General features: G+C 43.7%; 2 protein-coding genes across 2 annotated transcripts in view; one reads left to right on the forward strand and one right to left on the reverse strand.

The window, feature by feature from the left end:
• The first annotated feature begins 852 nt into the window (after positions 1 to 852).
• LOC116694581 (C-factor) lies at positions 853 to 14,274 on the forward strand. Its single transcript, XM_032524376.1, has 7 exons — positions 853 to 1,122; positions 1,980 to 2,034; positions 9,293 to 9,489; positions 11,772 to 11,823; positions 11,961 to 12,079; positions 12,962 to 13,072; positions 14,105 to 14,274. Exons 1-7 carry the CDS (start codon positions 976 to 978, stop codon positions 14,216 to 14,218), a joined length of 795 nt encoding a protein of 264 aa, XP_032380267.1. The 5' UTR covers positions 853 to 975; the 3' UTR covers positions 14,219 to 14,274.
• Positions 14,275 to 15,451: 1,177 nt separating this feature from the next.
• bcar1 (BCAR1 scaffold protein, Cas family member) overlaps positions 15,452 to 25,077 on the reverse strand; it is a 75,798-nt gene continuing 66,172 nt past the window's right edge. Inside the window, 6 exon segments of the mRNA XM_032524395.1 lie at positions 15,452 to 17,354; positions 18,194 to 18,280; positions 19,315 to 20,184; positions 21,875 to 22,270; positions 22,644 to 22,739; positions 23,673 to 23,821. Coding sequence (XP_032380286.1) covers positions 16,824 to 17,354; positions 18,194 to 18,280; positions 19,315 to 20,184; positions 21,875 to 22,270; positions 22,644 to 22,739; positions 23,673 to 23,821 — 2,129 coding nt within the window. The 3' untranslated portion in view covers positions 15,452 to 16,823.

The following is a 25,077-nucleotide window of genomic DNA, read 5'->3' on the forward strand; positions in this document are numbered from 1 at the left end:
ATTCAACATACTTTATAAATAGTATATATAATATGTCGAAAAACGTCAATACAGTAAGTCGAAAAGCAAAATAAAAGTCATGTCATATTATGATTTCTTTTGAAATCATAGTATGACATGACTTATTTTGCTCTGCAGGTCTGTTGCGAGAGGCTTCAGCTCTGTCTGTCTATCTGTCTTCGTCTCTGTCTGTCGCTCTGTCTGCGTCTGTCTGTCTGTCTGTCTTCGTCTCTGTCTGTCGCTCTGTCTGTCGCTCTGTCTGTCTGTCTGTCTTCGTCTCTGTCTGTCGCTCTGTCTGTCGCTCTGTCTGTCGCTCTGTCTGTCTTCGTCTCTGTCTGTCGCTCTATCTGTCTTCGTCTCTGTCTGTCTGTCTGTCTGTCTGTCTGTCTGTCTTCGTCTCTGTCTGTCGCTCTGTCTGTCTTCGTCTCTGTCTGTAGACAGGAAGAAGCAGCATTCTTTATTTAAATTTCTGGCCGTGTTGTAACTTCATGTTTCTGCAGCTGTTGTTAACCACACACTTTCCACATGTTCTCATTTTTGACATCACAGGTTTACTAATTCTCTCTGAAGAAAATATCAAACTTCACTCCTGATGGTGTATGATGAATGGAATCTTGTACATCTTGAATTACAAGATTTCTGAAGCGTTGCTTAACTGAACACGCACAAACCGCCCCAGCAAATGTCAATGTTATGTCACTGCAAGTTAAACAGCCACTGGTGCTAGCTGATAAGAACACTGGATATACAGTATAATGGGAAGTAAGGCAAAGTTGGTCCGAAGGTGTGCAACAGATGACAGAGTAAATACACAAGGGGGGGAGGCTTTGTCCTGCCTTCTAAGCACACACCTATCAAGTGCATGACGCACACACACACACTGGCATTACAGCTACACTGTGCTCTCATATGGTCTGTCACTGTTGTGGGTGAGTAGTCAGACAGCAGCTGGGGTGGCACGGGGGATCAGAAAACATGCCGATGACACTGGAAGGCAACATTCTAGTGACCGGGGCAAACAGAGGCATTGGTCTGGAGCTGGTCAAACAGCTGGCAGAGAAAACAGGAGGGGAGGCTCACATATATGCCTGCTGCAGAGCACCGGATGGTACCGGGGCTGAGGTAAGACACACACACACACACACACACACACACACACACACACACACACACACACACACACACACACACACACACACACACACACACACACACACACACACACACACACACACTCCGACAAGCAGAAGTTGAAACTGATTCATGGCTTCTCTGTGCGTGTTGACCCTGGACCCATGCACACGAGCCTCACTTTTTAATATGCCCAAGCACCATTATCACTCTCTATGGGATTGGAGGACGTGTTTCTCTTAAGACTGGCTCAAAAAATAACTTGTCCAAGTGCAAAGTGATTATTTTTGACTGTATATATTTGGGTTCAAAATACTTTAAAAGGGCAGCCTGATAGCTCAGTTAGTAGAGCGGCTGTCCATATATAGAGGTTTACGCCTCGGGCCAGTGGGCTGGGGTTTGACTCTGACCTGTGGCCCTTTGCTGCAGGTCATTCCCCCCCCCCCTCTGTCTCCTTGTCCTCAGCTGTCCTGTCAAAAATAAAAGCTAAAAATGCCCACATTTCTAAAAATGAGAAATACGTTAAAATTCAAAAACATTATATCACATACACACAGTTCTTTTTGTCCTTACATTTAATGAAAGTTATGCAATGCTTAATCTAATTGATATGTGTCATGACTGCACCTTGTATAAAACTGAAATTATTGCATCATTTTCTAAGACCTGTACCCATACTGTGTGCACTTGCTTATATATCATTGATCTTGTAGTATGCATTCTTGCGTTAGATTAGTATATTCAAAAAAATGCAACAGTTGATGTCTGTTCTGTTTCAATTGTCCGGAACCGAAATCTGTCATGTATCTTTCTTTCATTCTCCATGTCTCCTCATCCGTTCCCCCCAGGCCCTGAGAGACCTCACCACTCAATATCCTGGGAAGATCACTGTAATCAAACTAGGTAAACAACACACATCCTCATGTCTGCGTACATACTTACACATACAGTACACGTACAGAATGGAAAGATTTGCAAGCCCGCCGGTGAATACTTGTCTGTGCTCTCGATTTAATAAGTATGCATGTAGATTACTGACTAAATAGTCTTGCACTTGTCCTGGGATTATGGAAAAAACACTCTGGCTTGTTTGGATTTCTTTAAACCAGTCACAACCATCTTAGGCGGTGCTTAGCGGATTTTGGTCTGTCTTAGCTGCATTTACACTAAGCTTTAAGATACAATAACTTTGCAGTTCACCCAAAACGCATGAAGCGACACTTCATGTGTCTTGGGCAGTCTGGAAAACTCTGAATTGAATTGAATTGAATTGAAAATTGAATTCTGGTTCTGAGTCTGAGTCTGATTCTGATTCTGAGTCTGATTCTAATTCTGACTCTGATTCTGACTCTGATTGTCCTGACCCCAAAATCCTTTTCATGGCTGTCGGTGATCAGGCAAACTGTATTACATTATGGATCACTAGTTACTGTCATCTGAGAGTAATTAGTTATATTACAATATTACTGTCTCTGAATTGTAATGGGTTACACTACTTATGCATTACTTTTAAATTACTTCCACCAAAATAACAGTGGAAGTTTGACTTGGCAAATTGATCAATAAAGTTTCCTCTTCATCCACTTCATTGATTATTCATAATATTTTGCATAATATGAATATGCAAAGTAACTAAAGCTTTAAAAATACAGAAGTAAAACGTACAATAGGCAAGTAGGAGACAATGAAAATACTCAGTTAAAAGTAGCTTACAGCTGCATTGAAATACGGCGTAGTTACTTTCCACGGCGGATAAAATGCAATGGTACAGAGACGCAGCGGAATAACTGCTAACTGATAAATAATATCCATCTAGCAAATGTATATGTCTCTGCAGTCATCTCAACCATTGAATACTTGAGGGGTGGCAGTAGCTCAGTCCATAGGGAGTTGGGTTGGGAACCGGAGGGTCACTGGTTCAAATCCCCATATGGACCCAAAAAGTTGGGAGCGTGGATTGGTGGCTGGAGAGATGCCAGTTCACCTCCTGGGCACTGCCAGGTGCCCTTGAGCAAGGCACCGTACCCCCCCCCCCCCGACCGCTCAGGGCGCTGGTTCAGCTGGCAGCCCACTCACTCTGACATCTCTCCATGTATAGGTCCTGAGCATGTGTGTGTATTTCAGGCCTGTGTGTGTGAGTACTAACAAAAAAGTGTGTACACAGAGTGTAGTGCAGTAATTTCCCCATTGGGGACTAATAAACAAATTATCTTATCTTATCTTATCTTACAGCAACAGGAATTATCACTCATGGCTTTCTTTCCTGTGGAGAAATGTTTCAGGGTGCTTTTGAATTCTTAATACAACAAAACACCACTAAATGTTGCATTAAATTTGTTATAACTTGCGTTACTGACATTGTTACGAGTATAACATCACTGAAATTGAATTAGTATTGCGTTATATTACTGCGGTACAACATTACTGTAATTGCGTTACTCCCGACTCACACCACAGCTGTGTCATCATCAGCCAACCCAATGATGGTGTTGGAGTGTTGAGTGGCTACACAGTCTGTAGTCAGTCTGTCTGTGTGTGTGTGTGTGTACAGGAAGTACAGCAGGGGGCTCAAAACACAGCCTTGGGATGCTCCGGTGTTACAGTATATTACATCGTGCATGTATACTTTGCTCCATTATTCCTGGTTTAACTAAAAGCTGGGGGAACACATGCTATGCTCACTATGCTGCCAGCGTCTGTTTTACATCATAATCCTGTGGAGTATACCGTGTTTTCCAAAAAAGTCTTGGGGGCTATTTTTAAAGCCACCGCTTTATTTCTGCAGCTCAAGGCGTCTTTTTGAAGTTGAAAAAAGTTCAATTTTTCTGAAAAGGTTTTTTTTGGCAGCTGACCAATGACAAGCAGAGTAGCAAGACCTGTTGTTTCCATAACAATAAGACAAAAAGGAAAAGGTGCCAATACACTTGTGCTATGACATGACTCACCATTGTTTTATCTAACATTAATAGTAGCACCGCTCACTCTCTTTGTTCACTCTGTAAATGGCTCCACCGCTTTGTTTTACCTAGCACCGCTTCACACAGCACTCCTGGATACTGTAGCAGTAGTTGTTGTTAACCTAAACCCTAAAGCCTTTTCCCCTACAAAAGCAACTTTTTCTTGTAAAAAAGACATCCAAGTTGATCCTGGCTGAGTGCAGTTTTTATGACCAGACAAACAAATTCAACCTTACAGGAGTACGGGGGTCAGGTGGTGGATAGTCTATATCAACGGAGTTTCATTTCTGGGATTGTTCAGCTAGAAATCCAGCTGGAATAACCTCTGGTGGAATTCTCAGGACTATGGTTACCTGGTCCTCAGCTCTCTGCAGGGTAAATCCAGACAGCTAGCTAGACTATCTGTCCAATCTGAGGACTATGGTCACCTGGTCCTCAGATCTCTGCAGGGTAAATCCAGACAGCTAGCTAGACTATCTGTCCAATCTGAGGACTATGGTCACCTGGTCCTCAGATCTTGCAGGGTAAATCCAGACAGCTAGCTAGACTATCTGTCCAATCTGAGGACTATGGTCACCTGGTCCTCAGGTCTCTGCAGGGTAAATCCAGACAGCTAGCTAGACTATCTGTCAAATCTAAGGACTATGGTTACCTGGTCCTCAGATCTCTGCAGGGTAAATCCAGACAGCTAGCTAGACTATCTGTCCAATCTGAGGACTATGGTTACCTGGTCCTCAGATCTCTGCAGGGTAAATCCAGACAGCTAGCTAGACTATCTGTCCAATCTGAGGACTATGGTCACCTGGTCCTCAGATCTCTGCAGGGTGAATCCAGACAGCTAGCTAGACTATCTGTCCAATCTGAGGACTATGGTCACCTGGTCCTCAGATCTTGCAGGGTAAATCCAGACAGCTAGCTAGACTATCTGTCCAATCTGAGGACTATGGTCACCTGGTCCTCAGGTCTCTGCAGGGTAAATCCAGACAGCTAGCTAGACTATCTGTCAAATCTAAGGACTATGGTTACCTGGTCCTCAGATCTCTGCAGGGTAAATCCAGACAGCTAGCTAGACTATCTGTCCAATCTGAGGACTATGGTTACCTGGTCCTCAGATCTCTGCAGGGTAAATCCAGACAGCTAGCTAGACTATCTGTCCAATCTGAGGACTATGGTTACCTGGTCCTCAGATCTCTGCAGGGTAAATCCAGACAGCTAGCTAGACTATCTTTCCAATCTGAGGACTATGGTTACCTGGTCCTCAGATCTCTGCAGGGTAAATCCAGACAGCTAGCTAGACTATCTGTCCAATCTGAGGACTATGGTTACCTGGTCCTCAGATCTCTGCAGGGTAAATCCAGACAGCTAGCTAGACTATCTGTCCAATCTGAGGACTATGGTTACCTGGTCCTCAGATCTCTGCAGGGTAAATCCAGACAGCTAGCTAGACTATCTGTCCAATCTGAGTTTTCTGTTGACGACTAAAACTACTTCTGAACGTACACACGTTCCACCAAAACAAGTTCCTTCCTGAGACTATAGCAGAGGCACCATGACTCCGTCCGGCACATGGCGATTGTGATTGGTTTAAAGAAATGTCAATAAACCAGATCATGTTTTTCTCGCATCGCGGAATGCTGTGTGGACTAGCCAGACCTTCCTGTGCAGCGCTGTGGAGGAGGGTCTATGTGGTGGACAGCTGTAGTAGGAAGTTCCCCCAACGCTCCCTCCCATTTCCTCCCTGTCACCTCTCATGCTTGTCACTTTGTCCTCAAACAAGTTGGTCTAGTTCCCTAACCACAACCATACCTTACCCAGGGTGTGCTCACCACAGTTCGTTTTGTACGTACAATAGAGGACAATAGAGACAAACCTGAACAATATGTCGCAACAAAAGAGTAATCTGGACGGCATTACCTTACATTACATTTATTTAGCAGATGTTTCTGATAAAAACACTTAGTACATCCAACCATGTGGGAACAAGCCAAACATTTTAAGAATCAGGTTTACACAATACATAAATGTATTGATTTAGCTGAAGATGTCTATTGGTTACTTGACTCATCAAGTACCACATCTTGGATTGTACTGTTACACTTTAAATGTCCTTGTTATGTAAGATTTTTCTCTTTCTTGTCATGTAAAATAACTAAAGGAAATACAAATCCAGCGGCATTTTTTCCACAAGTAATAATGCACATTAAGGTGCTCAGACGTTGATGATCATTTGTTTTTACCTAACATTTTTTTAAATGTTTATTTTCCAGTTTATTACAATCAATTTGGCACTATTTTCAGAACCTTGATGCCATTTTTCAAAACTCCAGACACAAAACTCACAACCAATGATCAAAGTGCACATATGCAACACTTGTTTCAATTAGTTGGATCCAAGACACATAAACCTAAAATATTTTGTTCATTTACCACAAATCACATGTTCAATGGGACACAACTTAACATAAAAGTACTGCTACTACTTCAAAAAGCTATTCACGCATTTAAATTTCAAATGATTGTCTATTAATTTAACTACAGTGATCTAATTATCTATACAACTGCTCAAAATGATGAGTAACTGTTGCATTACTCTTGTTGTATGTACTTTATGTATGTATGTGTGTATGTATGTATTTATGTAATAATAATAATAATAATACATTTTATTTAACAGCGCCTTTCTAACACTCAAGGACGCTTTACAGAGAATAAAAGACAGATATAGGGAACATAAAAGTGTAAGTAGTAATAACAAAACAAATAAAACAAAAAAACAAAACAAACAAAACAAACAAACAAAACAAAACAGGAACAGTGTATTTACAGATAAGCGAGCTGGAACAGATGGTTTTTAGTCTAGTTTTGAACAGAGGAGAGGTTGATGTTGCGGAGGTCGGGTGGGAGTGAGTTCCAGAGCTGGGGAGCAGAGCGGCTGAAGGCCTGGTCCCCACGGTGATGAGTCGAGCATGGGGGACAGTGAGGTGGAGGGAGGAGGAAGATCTGAGGGAGCGGGAGGGACGGCAATGTGTAGGAGTTCTGATAGATATGGAGGGGCAAGGTTATGGATGGCTTTGAAAGTATGGAGAAGGATTTTAAATTGTATTCTGAATTGAACCGGGAGCCAATGGAGCTGCTGAAGAACCGGGGTTATATGATGAAATGGGGGTTCTGGTGATGACACGAGCTGCTGAGTTCTGAAGAAGTTGAAGTTTATGGAGGGATTTTTGAGGAAGGCCAAAAGGAGAGAGTTACAGTAGTCAAGGCGGGAGGTGACGAGGCTGTGGATAAGGATGGAGGCAGTGTGAGTGGTAAGGGACGGACGGAGGCGGTTTATGTTGCGTAGGTGGAAGTATGCAGACCGGCAGATATTATTTATGTGTGACTGAAAGGAGAGGGAGGAATCGAGGATGACGCCCAGACTCTTGACCTGAGGGGAAGGGGAGATGTATGTATGTATGTGTGTATGTATGTATGTTGTACGGAGATAGAAACAATATTAAATCAGGAAAAGTTTCAAGATAACAAGATTCATCGTCACCAATTAGCGTGGAGCATGAACCAATTAGACTACATTATGTATGGATGTGTTATTTCATCTTCATTCTTTACTGTAATGTACTACTGTTATCAGACACTGTTTCTATGATCTGTGTACTACCTTTACTGTAAGACTATTTACAGTAATGACAGTACTGCACTGTATGCATGCAGACCTTTAGAACTGCCGTCCAATTCTGCCAACTCGTTACTAATGATTGAGATATATACTTTATATAAAAAAGTATACTGTATATAAAGTGTATATAAAGTTTATATATACATATACAGTATACTCGTACCACATTGTTCCACATGCACATCCACATGACAGAGTGGATGAAGATGTAGAAGTACAGTAATCACTACTTTGTTTTGCTTTTTACAGTACAAGCAAGTTGAGGAACACTGCATTTTACGTTTTACAGTACTCTCTTTTCGCAGCTATTTATTCAGCTTTGATTCAAATAAAGCTATGTTGTGATTGTACTGTATTGTTTTTCATCACTACATTACAGATTTTCTTCAATGATCCCACTGTGTCTGTAGTATTCTCTCTACTACTGCAGTGCTTTTACAGGGGTGTATTTTCATCTAGTACCATAATGAAACATGCATCACCTATTTTGTACTACAATGTTTAATGATTATATGAATAACGACACAGTGAAACTATGGGTAGCTTGTGTGCGGCTGATCTAAAGTAACGTTTCAATGGTTTTTCACAATGAATTAGTTTTTTGAACCAATGATTGTGCAAGTGCAAGATTTCTGTAAAGATATGAATGCACATTGCGATGTTTTGAACATTAGACAGCCTGGGCTAAAAGGGATGACCGTTTGGAGTTTGGTGAAAAATGACATCCAGGTTCTGATAATAGTAGCAAAGTGATTTAAAAAAAAACTGTAATGACAAACTAGTCGGAGGTAAATATTCTGCACAGTGCGAGAGCTTGTTGACTTGATGGGAACACGATGTGAGAACTTACAAACACAAATCTGAACTTTCACTCAGTAACTAGTCACACACCCGTGGTCTGAATGTGTAGTACACTATGTGGTTGAGTAATGTGTGTGTGTGTGTGTGTGTGTGTGTGTGTGTGTTGTGTGTGTGTGTGTGTGTGTGTGTGTGTGTATGTGTGTCTGTACGTGTGCATGTCTGTGTGTTTGTTTTTCTGTGTGTGCGTGCATGTGCTTGTGTTTGTGTCTGTGTGTGCGTCTTGTGTGTGTGTGTGTGTGTGTGTGTGTGTGTCTGTACGTGTGCGTGTCTGTGTGTTTGTTTTTCTGTGTGTGCGTGCATGTGCTTGTGTTTGTGTCTGTGTGTGCGTCTTTGTGTGTGTGTGTGTGTGTGTGTGTGTGTGTGTGTGTGTGTGTGTTTTGTGTGGGTATGTGTGTCTGTATGTGTGTGTGTGCGTGTCTGTGTTTGTTTATCTGTGTGTGCGTGCTTGTGTGTGTGTGTGTGTTTGTGTCTATGTGTGTCTATACATGTGTGTGTGCGTGTCTGTTTATCTGTGTGTGCGTGCTTGTGTGTGTGTATGTGTGTGTGCGTTTGTGTCCATGTGTGTCTGTTTATCTGTGTGTGCGTGCTTGTGTGTCTCTGTGTGTGTGTGTGTGTGTGTGTGCGTGTGTGTCTGTGTGTCTGTGTGTGTGTGTGTGCGTGTGTGCAGACATGTCAGACGAGGACAGTGTCTCGGCTGCGGTCCAGGCTGTGAAGGAGCAGATCGGGGACGGGGGGCTGAACCTCCTCATCAACAACGCTGCGATCAACAAACCCCTCTCCCCGGCCCCGCTGTCTGCCACCGGGAAACAGGACATGATGGAGGTGTTCGAAACCAACGTGGTCGGCCCGTTTCTCATCGCAAAGGTCGGTTGGTCTTCTCTGTGCTCAGTGTGCACACAGACACACACAGATGCAGGTAGGCTACATAGATAGAAACAGATATAGCGACATGTTCTAGTGATGAAATGCTGGAACTGCTGTTTTCTTGCAACATCTGACCACAACCCTGCCCCTGCACGCAGGTCTGGGGTTGGCAATCATCACGTATGTACGTCACTGACTGATTACACACACTAACAGAATACAAAACAGTTTAAGAAAAAAAAAAAAGACAGGAAAAGATGGGGCTCAACATTTAAAGAGATTTTTACATCATTTTTAAAGAAAAGAAAAATATGAATTAAGTACATGTGTGCATCATGCAAAAGTTGATACATATGGAAGGCAGTGCCCGAATTGGATCAAAAAAGGTCCCAGTATCTTAATTCAGCTGCATGATATGATCATCATGTGTCTTGGATATATTCATACATATATTTTGTAAGGGTACAAGCGGCCGAAATGGGTTTCCTCAGGAGGGGGGCTGGCGTCTCCCTTAGAGATAGGGCGAGAAGCTCAGTCATCCGAGAGGAGCTCGGAGTAGAGACGCTGCTCCTTCGCGTCAAAAGGAGCCAGTTGAGGTGGTTCGGGCATCTGGTAAGGATGCCTCCTGGGCGCCTCCCTTAGGGAGGTGGTCCAGGCACGTCCAGCTGGGAGGAGGCCCCGGGGAAGACCCAGGACTAGGTGGAGAGATTATATCTCCAACCTGGCCTGGGAACGCCTCGGGATCCCCCAGTCGGAGCTGGTTGATGTGGCTCGGGAAAGGGAAGTTTGGGGTCCCCTACTGGAGCTGCTGCCCCCGCGACCCGACACCGGATAAGCAGTCGAAGATGGATGGATGGATGGATATTTTGTAAGGGTGACCATAATAGTCGACTATTTGCTGATTCGATCTAAGGAGCCTGATTCAACTGCAGTCGAATTATCGCAATCTGAAAATGTGCTTATGAACCAAAGGATCATTCCTTCTCCTCATCCTATATGAGGATGCTGAATGTCTGATTTTACATAAAACTGCTCGGATTTCCCCCAATAAATCATGACATACAACCTATTTAACTCTGACTGTAAAGAAACATGGAAGTACATTACAAAGCCAATCCAGATTCTGTATCTCCCTGATTTTGTACATATATTCCTCATAGTTTTGTTTTATTCTACACTGGCATTTTCACTATTCATTTTACAATTTTAGCCAAGAAATAAAGCAAAGAACCCATTCATGTCTGTTATTGTCATACAATCTGTTCCTGTTCATCTTGCATGGAAAAGGATGTATATGCTGTCTATAATATCAGCCAATAATAATTCTGTTAATAACAATTAGAAGTAAGGTACTCATGTGGAAAAAATCAGAAGTGCCTGTACTAAGTTCTGCTCAGTACTGGTCCATTTCAGGCATTCAGATGTATCAGTTACAGCGTGGTCTATATCCACAACGTTTTATTTCCAGGATTGCATAGGTTCCGTCGGAAATTCCGCTGGATGTCCGTCCCTGTCCTCTGTCTCTGTGTTGGCATTCTTAACGCCGGTGGATTTCTGAGGACTATGGTTACCTGGTCCTCAGATCTCTGCAGGGTAAATCCAGACAGCTAGCTAGACTATCTGTCCAATCTGAGGACTATGGTTCCCTGGTCCTCAGGTCTCTGCAGGGTAAATCCAGACAGCTAGCTAGACTATCTGTCCAATCAGAGGACTATGGTTACCTGGTCCTCAGATCTCTGCAGGGTAAATCCAGACAGCTAGCTAGACTATCTGTCCAATCTGAGGACTTTGGTTACCTGGTCCTCAGATCTCTGCAGGGTAAATCCAGACAGCTAGCTAGACTATCTGTCCAATCTGAGGACTTTGGTTCCCTGGTCCTCAGATCTCTGCAGGGTAAATCCAGACAGCTAGCTAGACTATCTGTCCAATCTGACGACTATGGTGACCTGGTCCTCAGGTCTCTGCAGGGTAAATCCAGACAGCTAGCTAGACTATCTGTCCAATCGGCTGTACGGTCCTCATGGGGTTACACTGTCGCTCTAGTTAGTCTCGATCTTGCAGGGTAAATCCAGACAGCTAGCTAGACTATCCACTATCCAATCAAGGAATGCTGTGTGGACTAATCAGACCCTCCTCCATAGCGTTGTAAAAGAAGGTCTGGACACGTGAGACTAGCTACAGCCTGACAGGCGTTGCTCAGACATACTCACCACATCAGCGACCTTACCTGCTGTCTGTGTATGGTGGCACTCAGATTCATAAAGTATTTCATATCTCCTCAGATGCTTCTTCCGCTCCTCCAGAGAGCAGCAGAGATGAAATCACCTGGAGAGGGTAATGAATTGGAAACAGCTTGTCTTGATTTACACACAAACACTCATAACGACATGCTGCAAATTCCTATTGTTACACTATAGTTAGTACTATAATTATTATTCCTATGTTATGACGCCAGTCTCGTTGTCTCTCAGGTGATAAAATGTCCTGCAGGAGGTCGGCCATCATAAACATCTCCACGCTCCTCGCCTCCATCGAGAAATGTCCAGAATCCTTTGGTTTGGCACAGATGTATCCCTACAGGACCAGCAAGGTACCAGCGACTTACACTCAATCTACAATTTGATATTTGAAAAAGAACTATTTTAATTATTAGCATTTCAATAGAGATAGGTATATACCCAAACAGAGGCCCTGAAAACATGGTCTGTCTCCCCTTTGCCGGTCCACATGGCCCAGACATCCTGGGTTCTAGTCCGCCAGCTGCCATGGTTGTAGGGTAACACTGAATACTATTACACTAAATACTTATGTGTTTTAATACATTATTTAGCAGTAAAATGGTTGAATTTGCAGTGACACAGTCATTAACACAGAATATCATAGTGGCAGTAGCTCAGTCCATAGGGAGTTGGGTTGGGTTGGGAACCGGAGGGTTGCTGGTTCAAGTCCCCGTATGGACCAAAAAAGAAGGGAGTGTGGATTGGTGGCTGGAGAGATGCCACTTCACCTCCTGGGCACTGCCAGGTGCTGTTGAGCAAGGCACCGTACCCCCCCCCCCCCCCACCCGCTCAGGGCGCTGGTTCAGCTGGCAGCCCACTCCTCTGACATCTCTCCATTAGTGCATGTATAGATCCTGGGCATGTGTGTGTGTAGTTCAGGACTGTGTGTGACTACTAACAAGTGTGGACACAGAGTGTAAATTGTAATTTCCCCATTGGGGATCAATAAACAGATTAAAAATTAAAAAAATTAAATTAAATCATCTGCTTCAATTAAGGTGGTTTCACTGAATGTTTGTGCTATCCTTTGTGATAGATTGATAGATAGATAGATAGATAGATAGATAGATAGATAGATGCATGCATACATAGATAGATACATACTGTACATACATACATACATAGATACATAGATAGAGACACACACACACATTTGCAAACACACACAGCTTTACAGTGTCTGTTGGTTTCAGGCAGCCCTGAACATGCTGACTCGCTGTCAAGCTGAGGACTTCAAGAGTCTCAACATCCTGGTGACAGCCATCCACCCTGGCTGGGTGCGCACCCAGATGGGCGGAAAACAGGTGAGGGGGGGGGGGGGGGGAATAGCTGGGACAGTGACCTTTTGTATGCCCCTATGGTAGATAACATATAAGACGGTAAAACTGTCTTGCCCGAAAAAGCCTCCCATAAACAGCGGTGGAAGTAGTTTTAAGAGCCTTTACTTAAGTAAAAGTACTAATATCACACTGTTATACTAAAATGCATTCATTGAAAATGTAAAGTACCATCAGGAAAATGTACTTGAAGTATTAAAAGTAAAGAAGAAATCGTCCCATTGAAGAAGCTGTGAAGGATCCAACCAGCTGTGTGTTTAATGCTCTCATCCTCTCAGCTGGACCTGGAGCCGTTATATTGTTGCTAGGTTACTTTATAATAAAACATCAGCTTTTATAAACTACATGTGATTAGTGTGCAGACATCTTAATGTGTAAAGTAACTAGTAACTAAAGTAACTAGTAACTAAAGCTGTCAGATGAATTTACAATTGTATATAAATGAGGGTTATTGACCATGAATTTCAAAAAGTAGACATTGTAAAACTAGTAGTAGTAAGGTGGTGTTAGTGAAAACTAAAAAGAAAGTCTGAAAAAGGGACAAAAATTTCAAATTTTTGTCAGTTTTTGACCCGGGAGGACAACACAACGGTTAATAAAAATTATACCTAATTTTGAAATTGTATATTATTTGGACAAATGTCAGTGAATTCAATGAAAGTAGTGATCAACCACATTAAATGTGCGTACTTATCGGGTAATTTGGTTGAAAAGAAACCCATCTTTCGGATATAGAAGTTTTGAAAACATGTGTAAGAATCAAAAAAGAAAAGATTGCCAACTGTAATTCAACCAATAATCATATGTATTTGCCACGATAATTGTGTCAAGTCTTACAATTGCAGATAACAAAAAAACTTAATTAGGAGTTTCTCAGCCTTCCCCATGATGAGATGCACTGTTCGTGGTTGTGAAGCACCAGTGTGTGTGTGTGTGTGTGTGTGTGTGTGTGTGTGTGTTGTGTGTGTGTGTGTGTGTGTGTGTCTCGTTGTCCCCCAGGCTCCCTTGAACCCCCCGGACAGTGTGCACGGCATGCTCAGCACCATGTCCTCACTCAGCAACAAAGACTGTGGGACGCTTTTGGACTGGCAGGGCAACCCAATCCCCTGGTAGCTGTCACCGTGGCAACCACGCCAGGCCTACGACCAGTTATCTTTGCATACGAAAGTCTGGCATCTGGAAGACAAATTAAAACCTTTTTTTGGGGCTAAATGTTGTGTGTTGATTTCAAGGCCCGGCCTGTTTCCTCTGATTAGGATCTGCAGAAGCAGCTGCCCTTCCACTAAGATGGGGAAGTCACAAGAAATGGAAAACACAAAATAATTATAGGAAATCTAATATATCCTCACAGGCCCCAGATCATAATGCAACCATTCTGCTGAAAATCTGTAGTCGCAAGCAAACACTACTGAACTGCATTGACTAAAAATAAAAATACTTCTCTTTAATGAGAGATTTTGTTTTAAGGTTTATAAGTATCTCGGGAGAATATTAAGCATTGGGTTAGGACTAGTCTCACATGTCCAGACCTTCATCCACAGGAAGATCTGGCTTGTCCACACAGCATTCTGGGATGTGAGGAAAACGTGCTCTGGTTTAATGGCATTTCTTTAAACCAATCACAATCTTCTTGGGCGGGGCTAAGCGCCGGACGGAGCCACGGTGCCACTGCTAAATGATCTCAGGAAGGAACTAGTTTCGGTGGAACATGTGTACGTTCACAAGTAGTTTTAGTCGTCAACAGAAAACTCAGATTGGACAGATAGTCTAGCTAGCTGTCCGGATTTACCCTGTAGAGACCTGAGGACCAGGTAACCATAGTCCTCAGATTGGACAGATAGTCTAGCTAGCTGTCTGGATTTACCCTGCAGAGATCTGAGGACCAGGTAACCATAGTCCTCAGATTGGACAGATAGTCTAGCTAGCTGTCTGGATTTACCCTGCAGAGACCTGAGGACCAGGTAACCATAGTCCTCAGATTGGACAGATAGTCTAGCTAGCTGTCTGGATTTACCCTGCAGAGACCTGAGGACCAGGTAACCATAGTCCTCAGATTGGACAGATAGTCTAGCTAGCTGTCTGGATTTACCCTGCAGAGATCTGAGGACCAGGTAACCATAGTCCTCAGAAATCCACCAGAGGTTAGAACGCCAACACAGAGACCGAGGACGGAGACGGACATGGACCTTTAACCATTACGTAACTTGATATATGTACAAAGACAGTTTCAGGGCTAACGTGGAAACGTGGACGCCGGTGCAAACGTCCTGCACGACGTCTTCAGGTGAATCCTGTGCGATTCATATTTCAGCATCGTTCTGGAATATTTCAAAGAATATCACAGTGTCAGAGAAAAGAAGAAAGAAGGTTTAATTTCATTTCTAGTGATTTAACCTTTTACACTCCTCTTCTCTAATACATGCGTCTTACAAAACAACCTACATATAGTTTTCCCAAAAAGCCACTGAGAGGGCACTGAATCATCTTTAATAACTGTACAGTTATGCATGGACATGTCTTGTGTCCTGCACTGGTGGACTGAAATCCCTGGTGGTAACATACTGCTCCAACACAGCGGACACATGGCAGCATGAGGACGAGTCGGTCAGTCATGTGACCTTTAAAGATGGCCGTGTGCTCCAGTGCTTTTTGGAAAGTGTGCCTTTTGTCAGGGATGGAGAAGAGCATAGATGTACTACAACATACAGTCATACATATCATCTGGAATTTACACATCCATAGCAATAATAATAATAAACGGATCAAGAATCAGAGCCAGAATTATACGGTATAGCAATAATAATAATAACAATTATTGATAATGTCTAAAAACTACACTCATGTTTTCACCTTTTCTTTCTCTCAAAAAAACAAACATATATTTATATTTATATACTGGAAGTCTTTTTTCTTTCCGGTTTTCGGACTAAATAGGTAACTTAAATATTTACAATGATTATTTTACAACCATTGGCCCAGCCCACTGAAGATAACATGTTCCTTTGAGTTTTGTCGAGAATAAAAAGCGCGCGGAGGAAGGAGGGATAGGGGAAGGATGGTCCCGGTGGAAGGAGAGGTAAGGGGGGGGGAGCAGAGTGTGGATGATGGGGGGGGGGGGGAAGGGTTTCCTGCAGTTCTCCATGGGGCTCCAGGTCACAGGTCACAGGTCACCCCCACATCCCCAGGTGCACCGGGCTTTGATCTCACATAGCAGGCAAAATGCTGGAAGTGCAACTTCAGTGTCTGACACGTGATGCCATGGAGCCCAAAAAGACTCCCCCCACCCCCATGGAGAAAGAGACGTTTGGAAATCAGTGGAGACATTTTTTTTTTGAGCGTCAATCCCCGTGAAATGACTCGTTTCACTATGCCAATTGGATCCATTCAGTCCCGATTACAGTTGGAAAAGTCGCACAATTAAATCATTTAATCGGCGTTCTAATTAGCGCTAACCCGGAAGTCGCCGGCTCGGCCAGCAGAGGTCAGCGGTCTGTTCTCTGGGCCCCACAGTGAGGACCCGCCAGGTCCTTTTAGACCCACAAGGGGACATTTTTTTTTGGCTTCATGCTCCACTGAGCAACTCTCATAGGAATGAACGGGGCCCCGCCTCGAACGCTGTATCCAGTTTTTTTATTTATTTGATACATCCGTGGTGTTTCCAGGACATCTCAGTTTGGGTCACTGTTTGGTGTGCCCCCACCCCCTGCCCCCACCCTCCCTACATCACCAGCAGCTGTCCCAGCACCATCCTGAAGTGCTGCGTACAGCCCGCCAGCTCCCGAACCCTCTCAGTCATGTCGCGCGCCGCGCCGGGGGAGGGGTACTGCAGCGCCGCCGTCTTGGTGCTGATCACGATGTCTTTGAGTTTCTCGCAGAGCGCGTTGCTGCTCTGCGCCACGTGGGCCCGCACCTCCGGCGACTTGGCCTGCCGCGACAGCGTGTCGCCGATGAACACCAGCTTGTGGGCGCTGAGGATGACGAACTTGCTGTGCGCCACGAAGATCTTGGGCGGCTGGTTGGAGCTGACGGCGGTGAAGAAGGCGTCGATGGCGTTGGTCACCGTGGTGACGTTCTGTTCGCACTGCTCCTGGTAGAAGAGGAGCAGCTGGCGGTCGCCGTGGCACAGCTTGGAGGAGGCGGGGCCTCCGGAGCCGTTGGGGGCCTGCTGGTTGGCCCCGGGGACCCAGCCCGTCATGTCGTTGTTGATTGGCCGGCTGACTTCCTGCTCCAGCCGCTCAAACTGTTTGATCTGGATGAGAGGAGGAGGAAGGAGAAGATATCTCTCAGTTCTCTAGTTTCTAAACAACAGCGGCACTTTGGATTCTTTCTGTTTTTAAATATTATTTTATGGCCATTTTAGACCTTATGTTTTTGATTATTTTTTTGGCCTTTTCTGCCTTTTTATAACATGACATTTATGACATTTTTTTAACTTTTTCAAAACTTTTTGAAGCTTTCTCCAACATTTGTTGTCACTTTTTGACATTTTGTAATTTGTCTCTTTTCTCTTAGTTCTTTCTTACTTTTTACAATATCTTTGTCGATTTCTTTCCGCGTTGTTTTGGGACGTTTTTGTTGTTTTTTTCCCACATTTCTGTCACTTTTTTTCAGTGTTCTTAAATATTTTATTTTTCTTAAATTGCTAAGCACCCAAAATCAATGAAAATAGTGAACTGATCAGTTATTTAACTTGAGAGGAACGTCGTATGGAACATCCACGTCATATATTTTTTAAATGTGGTTGAAGGAAACCCAAATTTCGAATTTAGAAACTTTTTGAAAATGGGAGGACGACAGGAGGGTTAATAAATGATGATGCTTCTAAGATGTTTTATTATAAAGAGTGTATGAAACCCAAAACAGTCTGTCATTGTGTTAGTTATGGATGGAATTGTGTGAAAAAAATGATTTCCCTTGTTGCTGGGGACCCCCGTCACACACTTTGGGAACCACTGTTACAGACTACACAGTGACATGAATGAATTGCAGAGTGTGGTGTAGACCTGCTCTGTGTGCAAAGTCTCATTAGATAACTTCTGTTATGATGTATATTTAAATATATAAAAACTTGACATGACAGACAGGTACCTGTTGATGTTCCAGTTGTGTCTTGTGTCTGTTGATGTTGCCCTTCTCCAGCAGCTGTTTTTGGTTCTTCTCAAACTCTTCTTTTCCCTGAAGGAGCAACACACAGACACAGTTAGCACACACACACACACACACACACACACACACACACCACACACACACACACACACACACACACACACACACACACACACACACACACACACACACACACACACACACACACACACACACACACACACACACACACACACACACACACACACACCACCTACTTAAAACAGCAGGATCACAAGCAGCACCCAGCCTCTGTCTCCCTCTAGTGGTGACAAATTGTTACACATGTCCGCACACAGGTACACGCACATACACACATACACACATACATACACACTAGTTAGAAAGCTGAAAAGGTACTGTCTCTTGATGGGCACATGACTCATTCATAATGACCATCACCACCACACACACACACACACACACACACACACACACACACACACACACACACCACACACACACACACACACACACACACACACACACACACACACACACACACAGCTTGAGAACTACCTGATCTAGAGTGTGCCATATTTTTCTCACAAGCCAATCAGAGCAGAGTGGGCTTCTTAAAGGTCCCATGGCATGAATATTTCACTTTATGAGGTGTTTTAACATTAATATGAGTTCCCCCAGCCTGCCTATGGCCCCCCAGTGGCTAGAAATGGTGATAGGTGTAAACCGAGCCCTGGGTATCCTGCTCTGCCTTTGAGAATAAAAGCTCAGACGGGTCGATCTGGAACCTTGCCCCTTATGAGGTCATAAGGAGCAAGGATACCTCCCCTTCCTCTGCTTTGCCCACCCAGAGAATTTGGCCCCCCATGAGAAAGAGACGTCATGGCTTTCAAATGAGCTAAGTGGTATTTGGTCAAGGCCACACCCCCACCCTCCACCGTGCCCCCCTACTTAGAGCTGAGTCACACGTCGAGCTAAAGTGAGTTTAAACGTGTCCTGACTAAAACTGTAGGATTAGTAAATCAATAAGTGAACAGATACTTCTATCATAATACAGCAACAGCCGTAAAGAAAAGTGTGTGTGTGTCTGTGCGTGTGTGTACCTGCAGATGTACGTAGTCATAGTCCTCCATCCAGCCTTCCTCTGTGCTCCCATACGGCCTGTCTACACCTTCTTCTTCCTCGGCAGCGGTAAACTTTGGTGGAGAGGGGAGGGGCCGTGACTGAATGTGCACCCGCTCCCCCCCCTGATAGCTCCCACTTCCTGATCCTGTCACGTGACCGCTGACATCCCCCGGGATCGGAGGAAGGGGCTGCTGCTGCTGCCGGGTCCGTTTGAAGAGCAGCGACGCGTTGCCGTGGAGGAAGGAGGCGAGCTGCTTGGCGTCGTCGGGGATGCCGCGCGCCGTCATGATCAGCCGGTCCAAGTCGTCCCCTCCTGCCGGCGGCGCCGTGAGCGCGGCGTGCGACCAGGAAATGGCGTCTAAACCCTGACTGTTTACAATGAAACTCTGGAAGACCTCCTCCATCTTGCCCACCTGGCGGCCGAGCTTGGCCTGCAGAGAGCGGTCCGTGGCCTGGGCGGAGTTGGCCACAGCGCCCCGCGCAAATTCCAGGAAGTCCCGGACGGTGGAGCGCACCCGGTCAGCCGCTTGATGAATGGCCGGGAGGTTCCCTTCCAGGTGAGCAGGGCTTCTCCAGTTCCCCGTGATGAAGGACATCATGAGGGACACGCTGGACTCAACGGCTTGCTGAAGGCGAGACAGACGCTCCATGGCCTGCTCCAAGTCCAGGACCAGGGGCTTCCCCGGGGCAGGAAGTGTGGAGGTGGAGGAGGTGGAGGTGTCGCGGACAGGGACCATGTCCAAGGACGAAGCCGAGTGGTTGCTCCGGGTGCTTCCTGTGCTCGAGGCAGACAGCCGCTTGAAGGATAAGGTGAGGTCCTCGCTTGTGGACTGGGCGTCCCGCACAACCTGAAAGACAAGGATCAGGACTGAAATGACGTGGAGATTAACGCAGGATCCAAGTAGGAGATAAGGCTCACCCTGCACTGGCAGGTACTGCTGTGATCCTGCACTGCTACAACTATCAGTTCTAGTCCCAGTTCTTTTATCTTTATTGTTAGTATAAGTAACAATACGGCGCATCATACCAACTGCTATAATCATTATGAATCAAATTTTTGTATACCTGTATCTGTGTCTCTGTATATCTGTACCCTTGTATATATATCCATATTTGTATATATGTGTCTCTGAATTTGTATCAGTGTCTCTGTATATTAGTAAATCTGTATCTGTGTATCTGAATACATGTATCAGTGTCTCTCTATATCTGTATACCTGTTCCAGTATCTCTGTATATGTGTATATCTGTATCTGTGTATCTGAATATCTGTATATCTGTATACCTGTATCAGTGTCTCTGTATATCTGTATACCTGTATCAGTGTCTCTCTATATCTGTATACCTGTTCCAGTGTCTCTGTATATTTGTATATCTGTATCTGTGTATCTGAATACATGTATCAGTGTCTCTCTATATCTGTATACCTGTTCCAGTATCTCTGTATATGTGTATATCTGTATCTGTGTATCTGAATATCTGTATATCTGTATACCTGTATCAGTGTCTCTGTATATCTGTATACCTGTATCAGTGTCTCTGTATATCTGTATACCTGTATCAGTGTCTCTGTATATCTGTATACCTGTATCATTGTCTCTGTATATCTGTATACCTGTATCAGTGTCTCTGTATATATGTATACCTGTATCAGTGTCTCTGTGTATCTGAATACCTGTATCATTGTCTCTGTATATTTGCATATTTTTATCATTGTCTCTGTATATTTGTATATCTGTATCATTGTCTCTGTATATTTGTATATCTTTATCATTGTCTCTGTATATTTGTATATCTGTATCAGTGTCTCTGTATATGTGTATATCTTTATCATTGTCTCTGTATATTTGTATATCTATATCAGTGTCTCTGTGTATCTATATCAGTGTCTCTGTATATCTGTATCAGTGTCTCTGTATATCTGTATCAGTGTCTCTGTATATCTGTATATCTACGTCTTCATATTTGCTAATAATATGTTAGATTCAAAGTGGAACTATGCAGGTTTTTTTGTTGCTTAATGTACCTTAACTGGACAGCTTGGGAGTCATTAAAAGGTTTTATGGCTGTTTTTTTGGGGTTGAATGGTGGTCGTCTCGCTTCCCCTATCGCCTGTGAGCCCAGGATGTGTGCTATTGTCTGTAAAGGTTTTAATTATGATCGCTGTCTGTTACAGGCTTACTAGCTGTCTCCCTCAGTGGACATGGCTCAGAGCGTTCGCCGACTTCTTTGAAAACAAATGCACATGGCCAGAGGGAGAAGATGGGAGGGGGGAGAGTTTTTACAACAACGTTGCACAATATTCATTCCAAAGCTGTAAGGGGAGCTCTATAGAGAAACCTGCGAGCAAAAATCAAGAAAAAAGCAAAGAAATAGCCAAAACTGCATAGTATCCCTTTAAGAAAATACATTTTTTGAAAAAACTTTGAAAAATCAATCAATAATTTGGTGGCCCTCATGGAGTAACTGTGAGTTGACCCTGTTGTGATCTCTGGTTCAGTCAGAAAGAATGTGGGACTGTCTCTTTAAGTGTCCTACCTGTGGTGGGACATCGTAGATGTAGTGGTCCCCCCTGTCTCCTCCTTTCTCCTCTCGCTCCCGGGGGAAGTCGTAGACGTCGTGGGCGGGGGGGTGCCCCCCCGTACGCAGGCTGGCTGGGATGTCGTAGATCTCTTGGGGGGCCTGGCTGACTCCGCCCCTGGTGCCACGGTAATGCTTGTCAGTCAGGAGGGGGGGCGGCACGTCGTACACGTCCTCGGGAATGGGCGGCTCGTCGTCGTCGTCGTCGTCGTGGAGGTTGTTGTGCGGGTACTGGCCCGCCGGGACGGGGACCGGCTTGAGTTTGGCAAAGTGGGGCGGTACGTCGTAGGTCTCCTCTCTGATTGGCTGAGCATCAGGGACGTCTTTACTGACAGACGGCGGGAAGTCGTAGACCTGAAGAGAGAGAGAGGGAGAGAAATGTTAAAATATTATATGAAATATTAAAGTAACACAACTCAACTTTATTTATATAGCACCTTATATGTGAACATGCAGAACACAACTATATAGATATATAAATATTGGAAATATATATATATATATATATATATATATATATATATATATATATATATATTTTTAAAAGGAGACAAAAGGACTGAATGGAGGAACGAGATATTTAAAGCTTTAGAAATAAGCACCCTTAACGAATGATTTATATAATATTGGCAGCATGGTGTACACACATATGCAACATATGTTGTGTGTGCGTGCGTGTGTGTGTGTGTGTGTGTGTGTGTGTAACATTAAAACCCCGTCAGCTCACCGTCTGCTGTGCGTTCTTGTCTGTGCCTGCTGGCGTGTCATATATATCCCGACCACTAGGGGGTCCCTTCACCACCATTGGAGGAGTGTCATACACCTGAACACAGAGAACAAGAAACACATCAATTACACGTTACACACATCAATACGGGTTACATACATCAACATGTAACACACATCAATTACACGTTACACACATCAATACGGGTTACATACATCAACATGTAACACACATCAATTACATGTTACACACATCAGTACGGGTTACATACATCAACATGTAACACACATTGATTACATGTTACACACATCAGTACGGGTTACATACATCAACATGTAACACACATTGATTACATGTTACACACATCAGTACGGGTTACATACATCAACATGTAACACACATCGATTACATGTTACACACATCAGTACGGGTTACATACATCAACATGTAACACACACCAACCACACGTTACACACCTCAAATAGTATTTTTATGCTTTAATTGACAGGGACTGAGCCAGAGACAGTTACATTAAGTGTGTGTGTGTGTGTGCGTGCGTGTGTGTGTGTGTGTGTGTGTGTGTGTGCAGACATTTTGATGAAGTGGCCTGTGTTGCACAGCGTTCATTCTTCACCTTCTAGATTACCGACTTGTAAAAAGCCCAGCAGCCATCTGTCATTACAGCTCCACATCTTCCTCCTGCTCTCTCTCATCTTCCCATCTTTCATTTTCCTCATCATTCAATGTCATCTTGCTTTTCTTCTTTTCTTCCTGTGCTCCTCCTCTTTTCCCCCTTTCCTCCTCTTCCTCCTGCGAATCCAGCTCTTATTGTGTTCTGCTTCTCTCTGTGTGTGTGTGTGTGTGTGTGTGTGGGCTCAAAGTGCCTGCTTATTTAGCAAAACGCATTGTGAACAGTATGTGTGGAATAAAAAGGGAACACACTCACCTGTGTGTGTGGAATAAAATGTATATGGCCTAAAGGAACACACACACACACACACACACACACACACACACACACACACTGACCTGTGTGTTGTACTGCTGGCGAGTGGGGGGCACGTCGTAAATGTCCTGCTGGGTGGGAGGCTGATGTCTGGGTGGGACGTCGTACTCGTCCTGATCTGGTTTGGCCGTGTCGTACACGTACACCTGTCCGACCCGGGTAGGAATACCACCTGCACACACACACACACACACACACACACACACACAACACACACACACACACCACACACACACACACACACACACACACACTCCCATCAGTCTGAAGGCAGCAGGATGGATGAGATCTCTAATATCAATAGATGGAGACAATGTCAAACATGTCAAATTAAAAGCAAAGATTAAACTCCTTATCTTATTCCATATCAAATAATTGACAGAGTAATCTAAAAAATGGATGCACTGATACCAATGTGCCGATTTAAATTCTGGACTGGAGACATATTTTGGATTGGAGACATTTGACATACGTCTTTGGATTAGCATCAATGTCATTAGAATCCTCTTTCTACTGCTTGGGTATTTACATTTTAGTTCTATGAAATAATTTCATTTTTCCCCCCCAATTATGCCTGCATATGGCTGTCTGCTTGTCTTTCCTTAATTTTATTTTATTTTCCACAAGTCATTGAGCCTGTGTTTATGTGACCATGGCAACCTCAATGCACCACCGTGTCATGGCCGTCTCTTTCATCCTACTCTGAAGCTACAAAATTAAAATCCAGCGGTAGAAGAAGTATCCAGATCCTTTACTTCAGTAAAAGTACTAACACCACATCGTCAAAATACTCTGTTACAGTAAGTCCTGCACTAAAAATATGACTTAAGTAAAAGTGCGTAAATATCATCAGGAAACTGTAGTTAACTCTTGTGTTGCCTTCCCCGTCGACCAAGCAAATATTTGTGTTTTTGCTTCGAAATTTAAAATGAAAACTTTTTTTTAATATTTTGGTCGTCTTTTTCAACACTTTTGTTGCTTTCCTCAATGTTTTTTCTCTCCACTCTTTTTTTTTTGACGTTCTTGCCACTTTTTCCAACGTTTTTGTCACTTTTTCATTTTTTTTTTACCGTTTTCTTTTTCCAAATGCTATAAAATTGAATGAAACAACCAAATTCAATGAAAGTAGTGAACTGATCATTTACATTACTTGTGAAGAGCGTTGTATAGAATCATCTTTTGACAATTGGGTTGCAAGAAACCCAAATTTCTCACATAGAAACTTGTTGTCTTCGGGTCAAATTTGACCCGAAGACAACAGGAGGGTTAACGTATTAACAGTAAAGAAAAATCCTCCCATTGTAGAAGCTGTGAAGGATCCAACCAGCTGTGTGTTTAATGCTCTCATCATCTCAGCTGGACCTGGAGCCGTTATATTGTTGCTAGGTTACTTTATAATAAAACATCACATTTTATAAACTACATGTG

The sequence above is a fragment of the Etheostoma spectabile genome, chromosome 8, assembly GCF_008692095.1.
Source record: "Etheostoma spectabile isolate EspeVRDwgs_2016 chromosome 8, UIUC_Espe_1.0, whole genome shotgun sequence".
Lineage (NCBI taxonomy): Eukaryota > Metazoa > Chordata > Actinopteri > Perciformes > Percidae > Etheostoma > Etheostoma spectabile.

Coding starts and splice junctions, on each gene's coding strand:
- LOC116694581 (XM_032524376.1), top strand. CDS start 976: ATGCCGATGACACTGGAAGGCAACATTCTAGTGACCGGGGCAAACAGA. Junction 1,123..1,979: donor CGGATGGTACCGGGGCTGAG/GTAAGACACACA, acceptor CGTTCCCCCCAG/GCCCTGAGAGACCTCACCAC. Junction 9,490..11,771: donor GCCCGTTTCTCATCGCAAAG/GTCGGTTGGTCT, acceptor ATATCTCCTCAG/ATGCTTCTTCCGCTCCTCCA.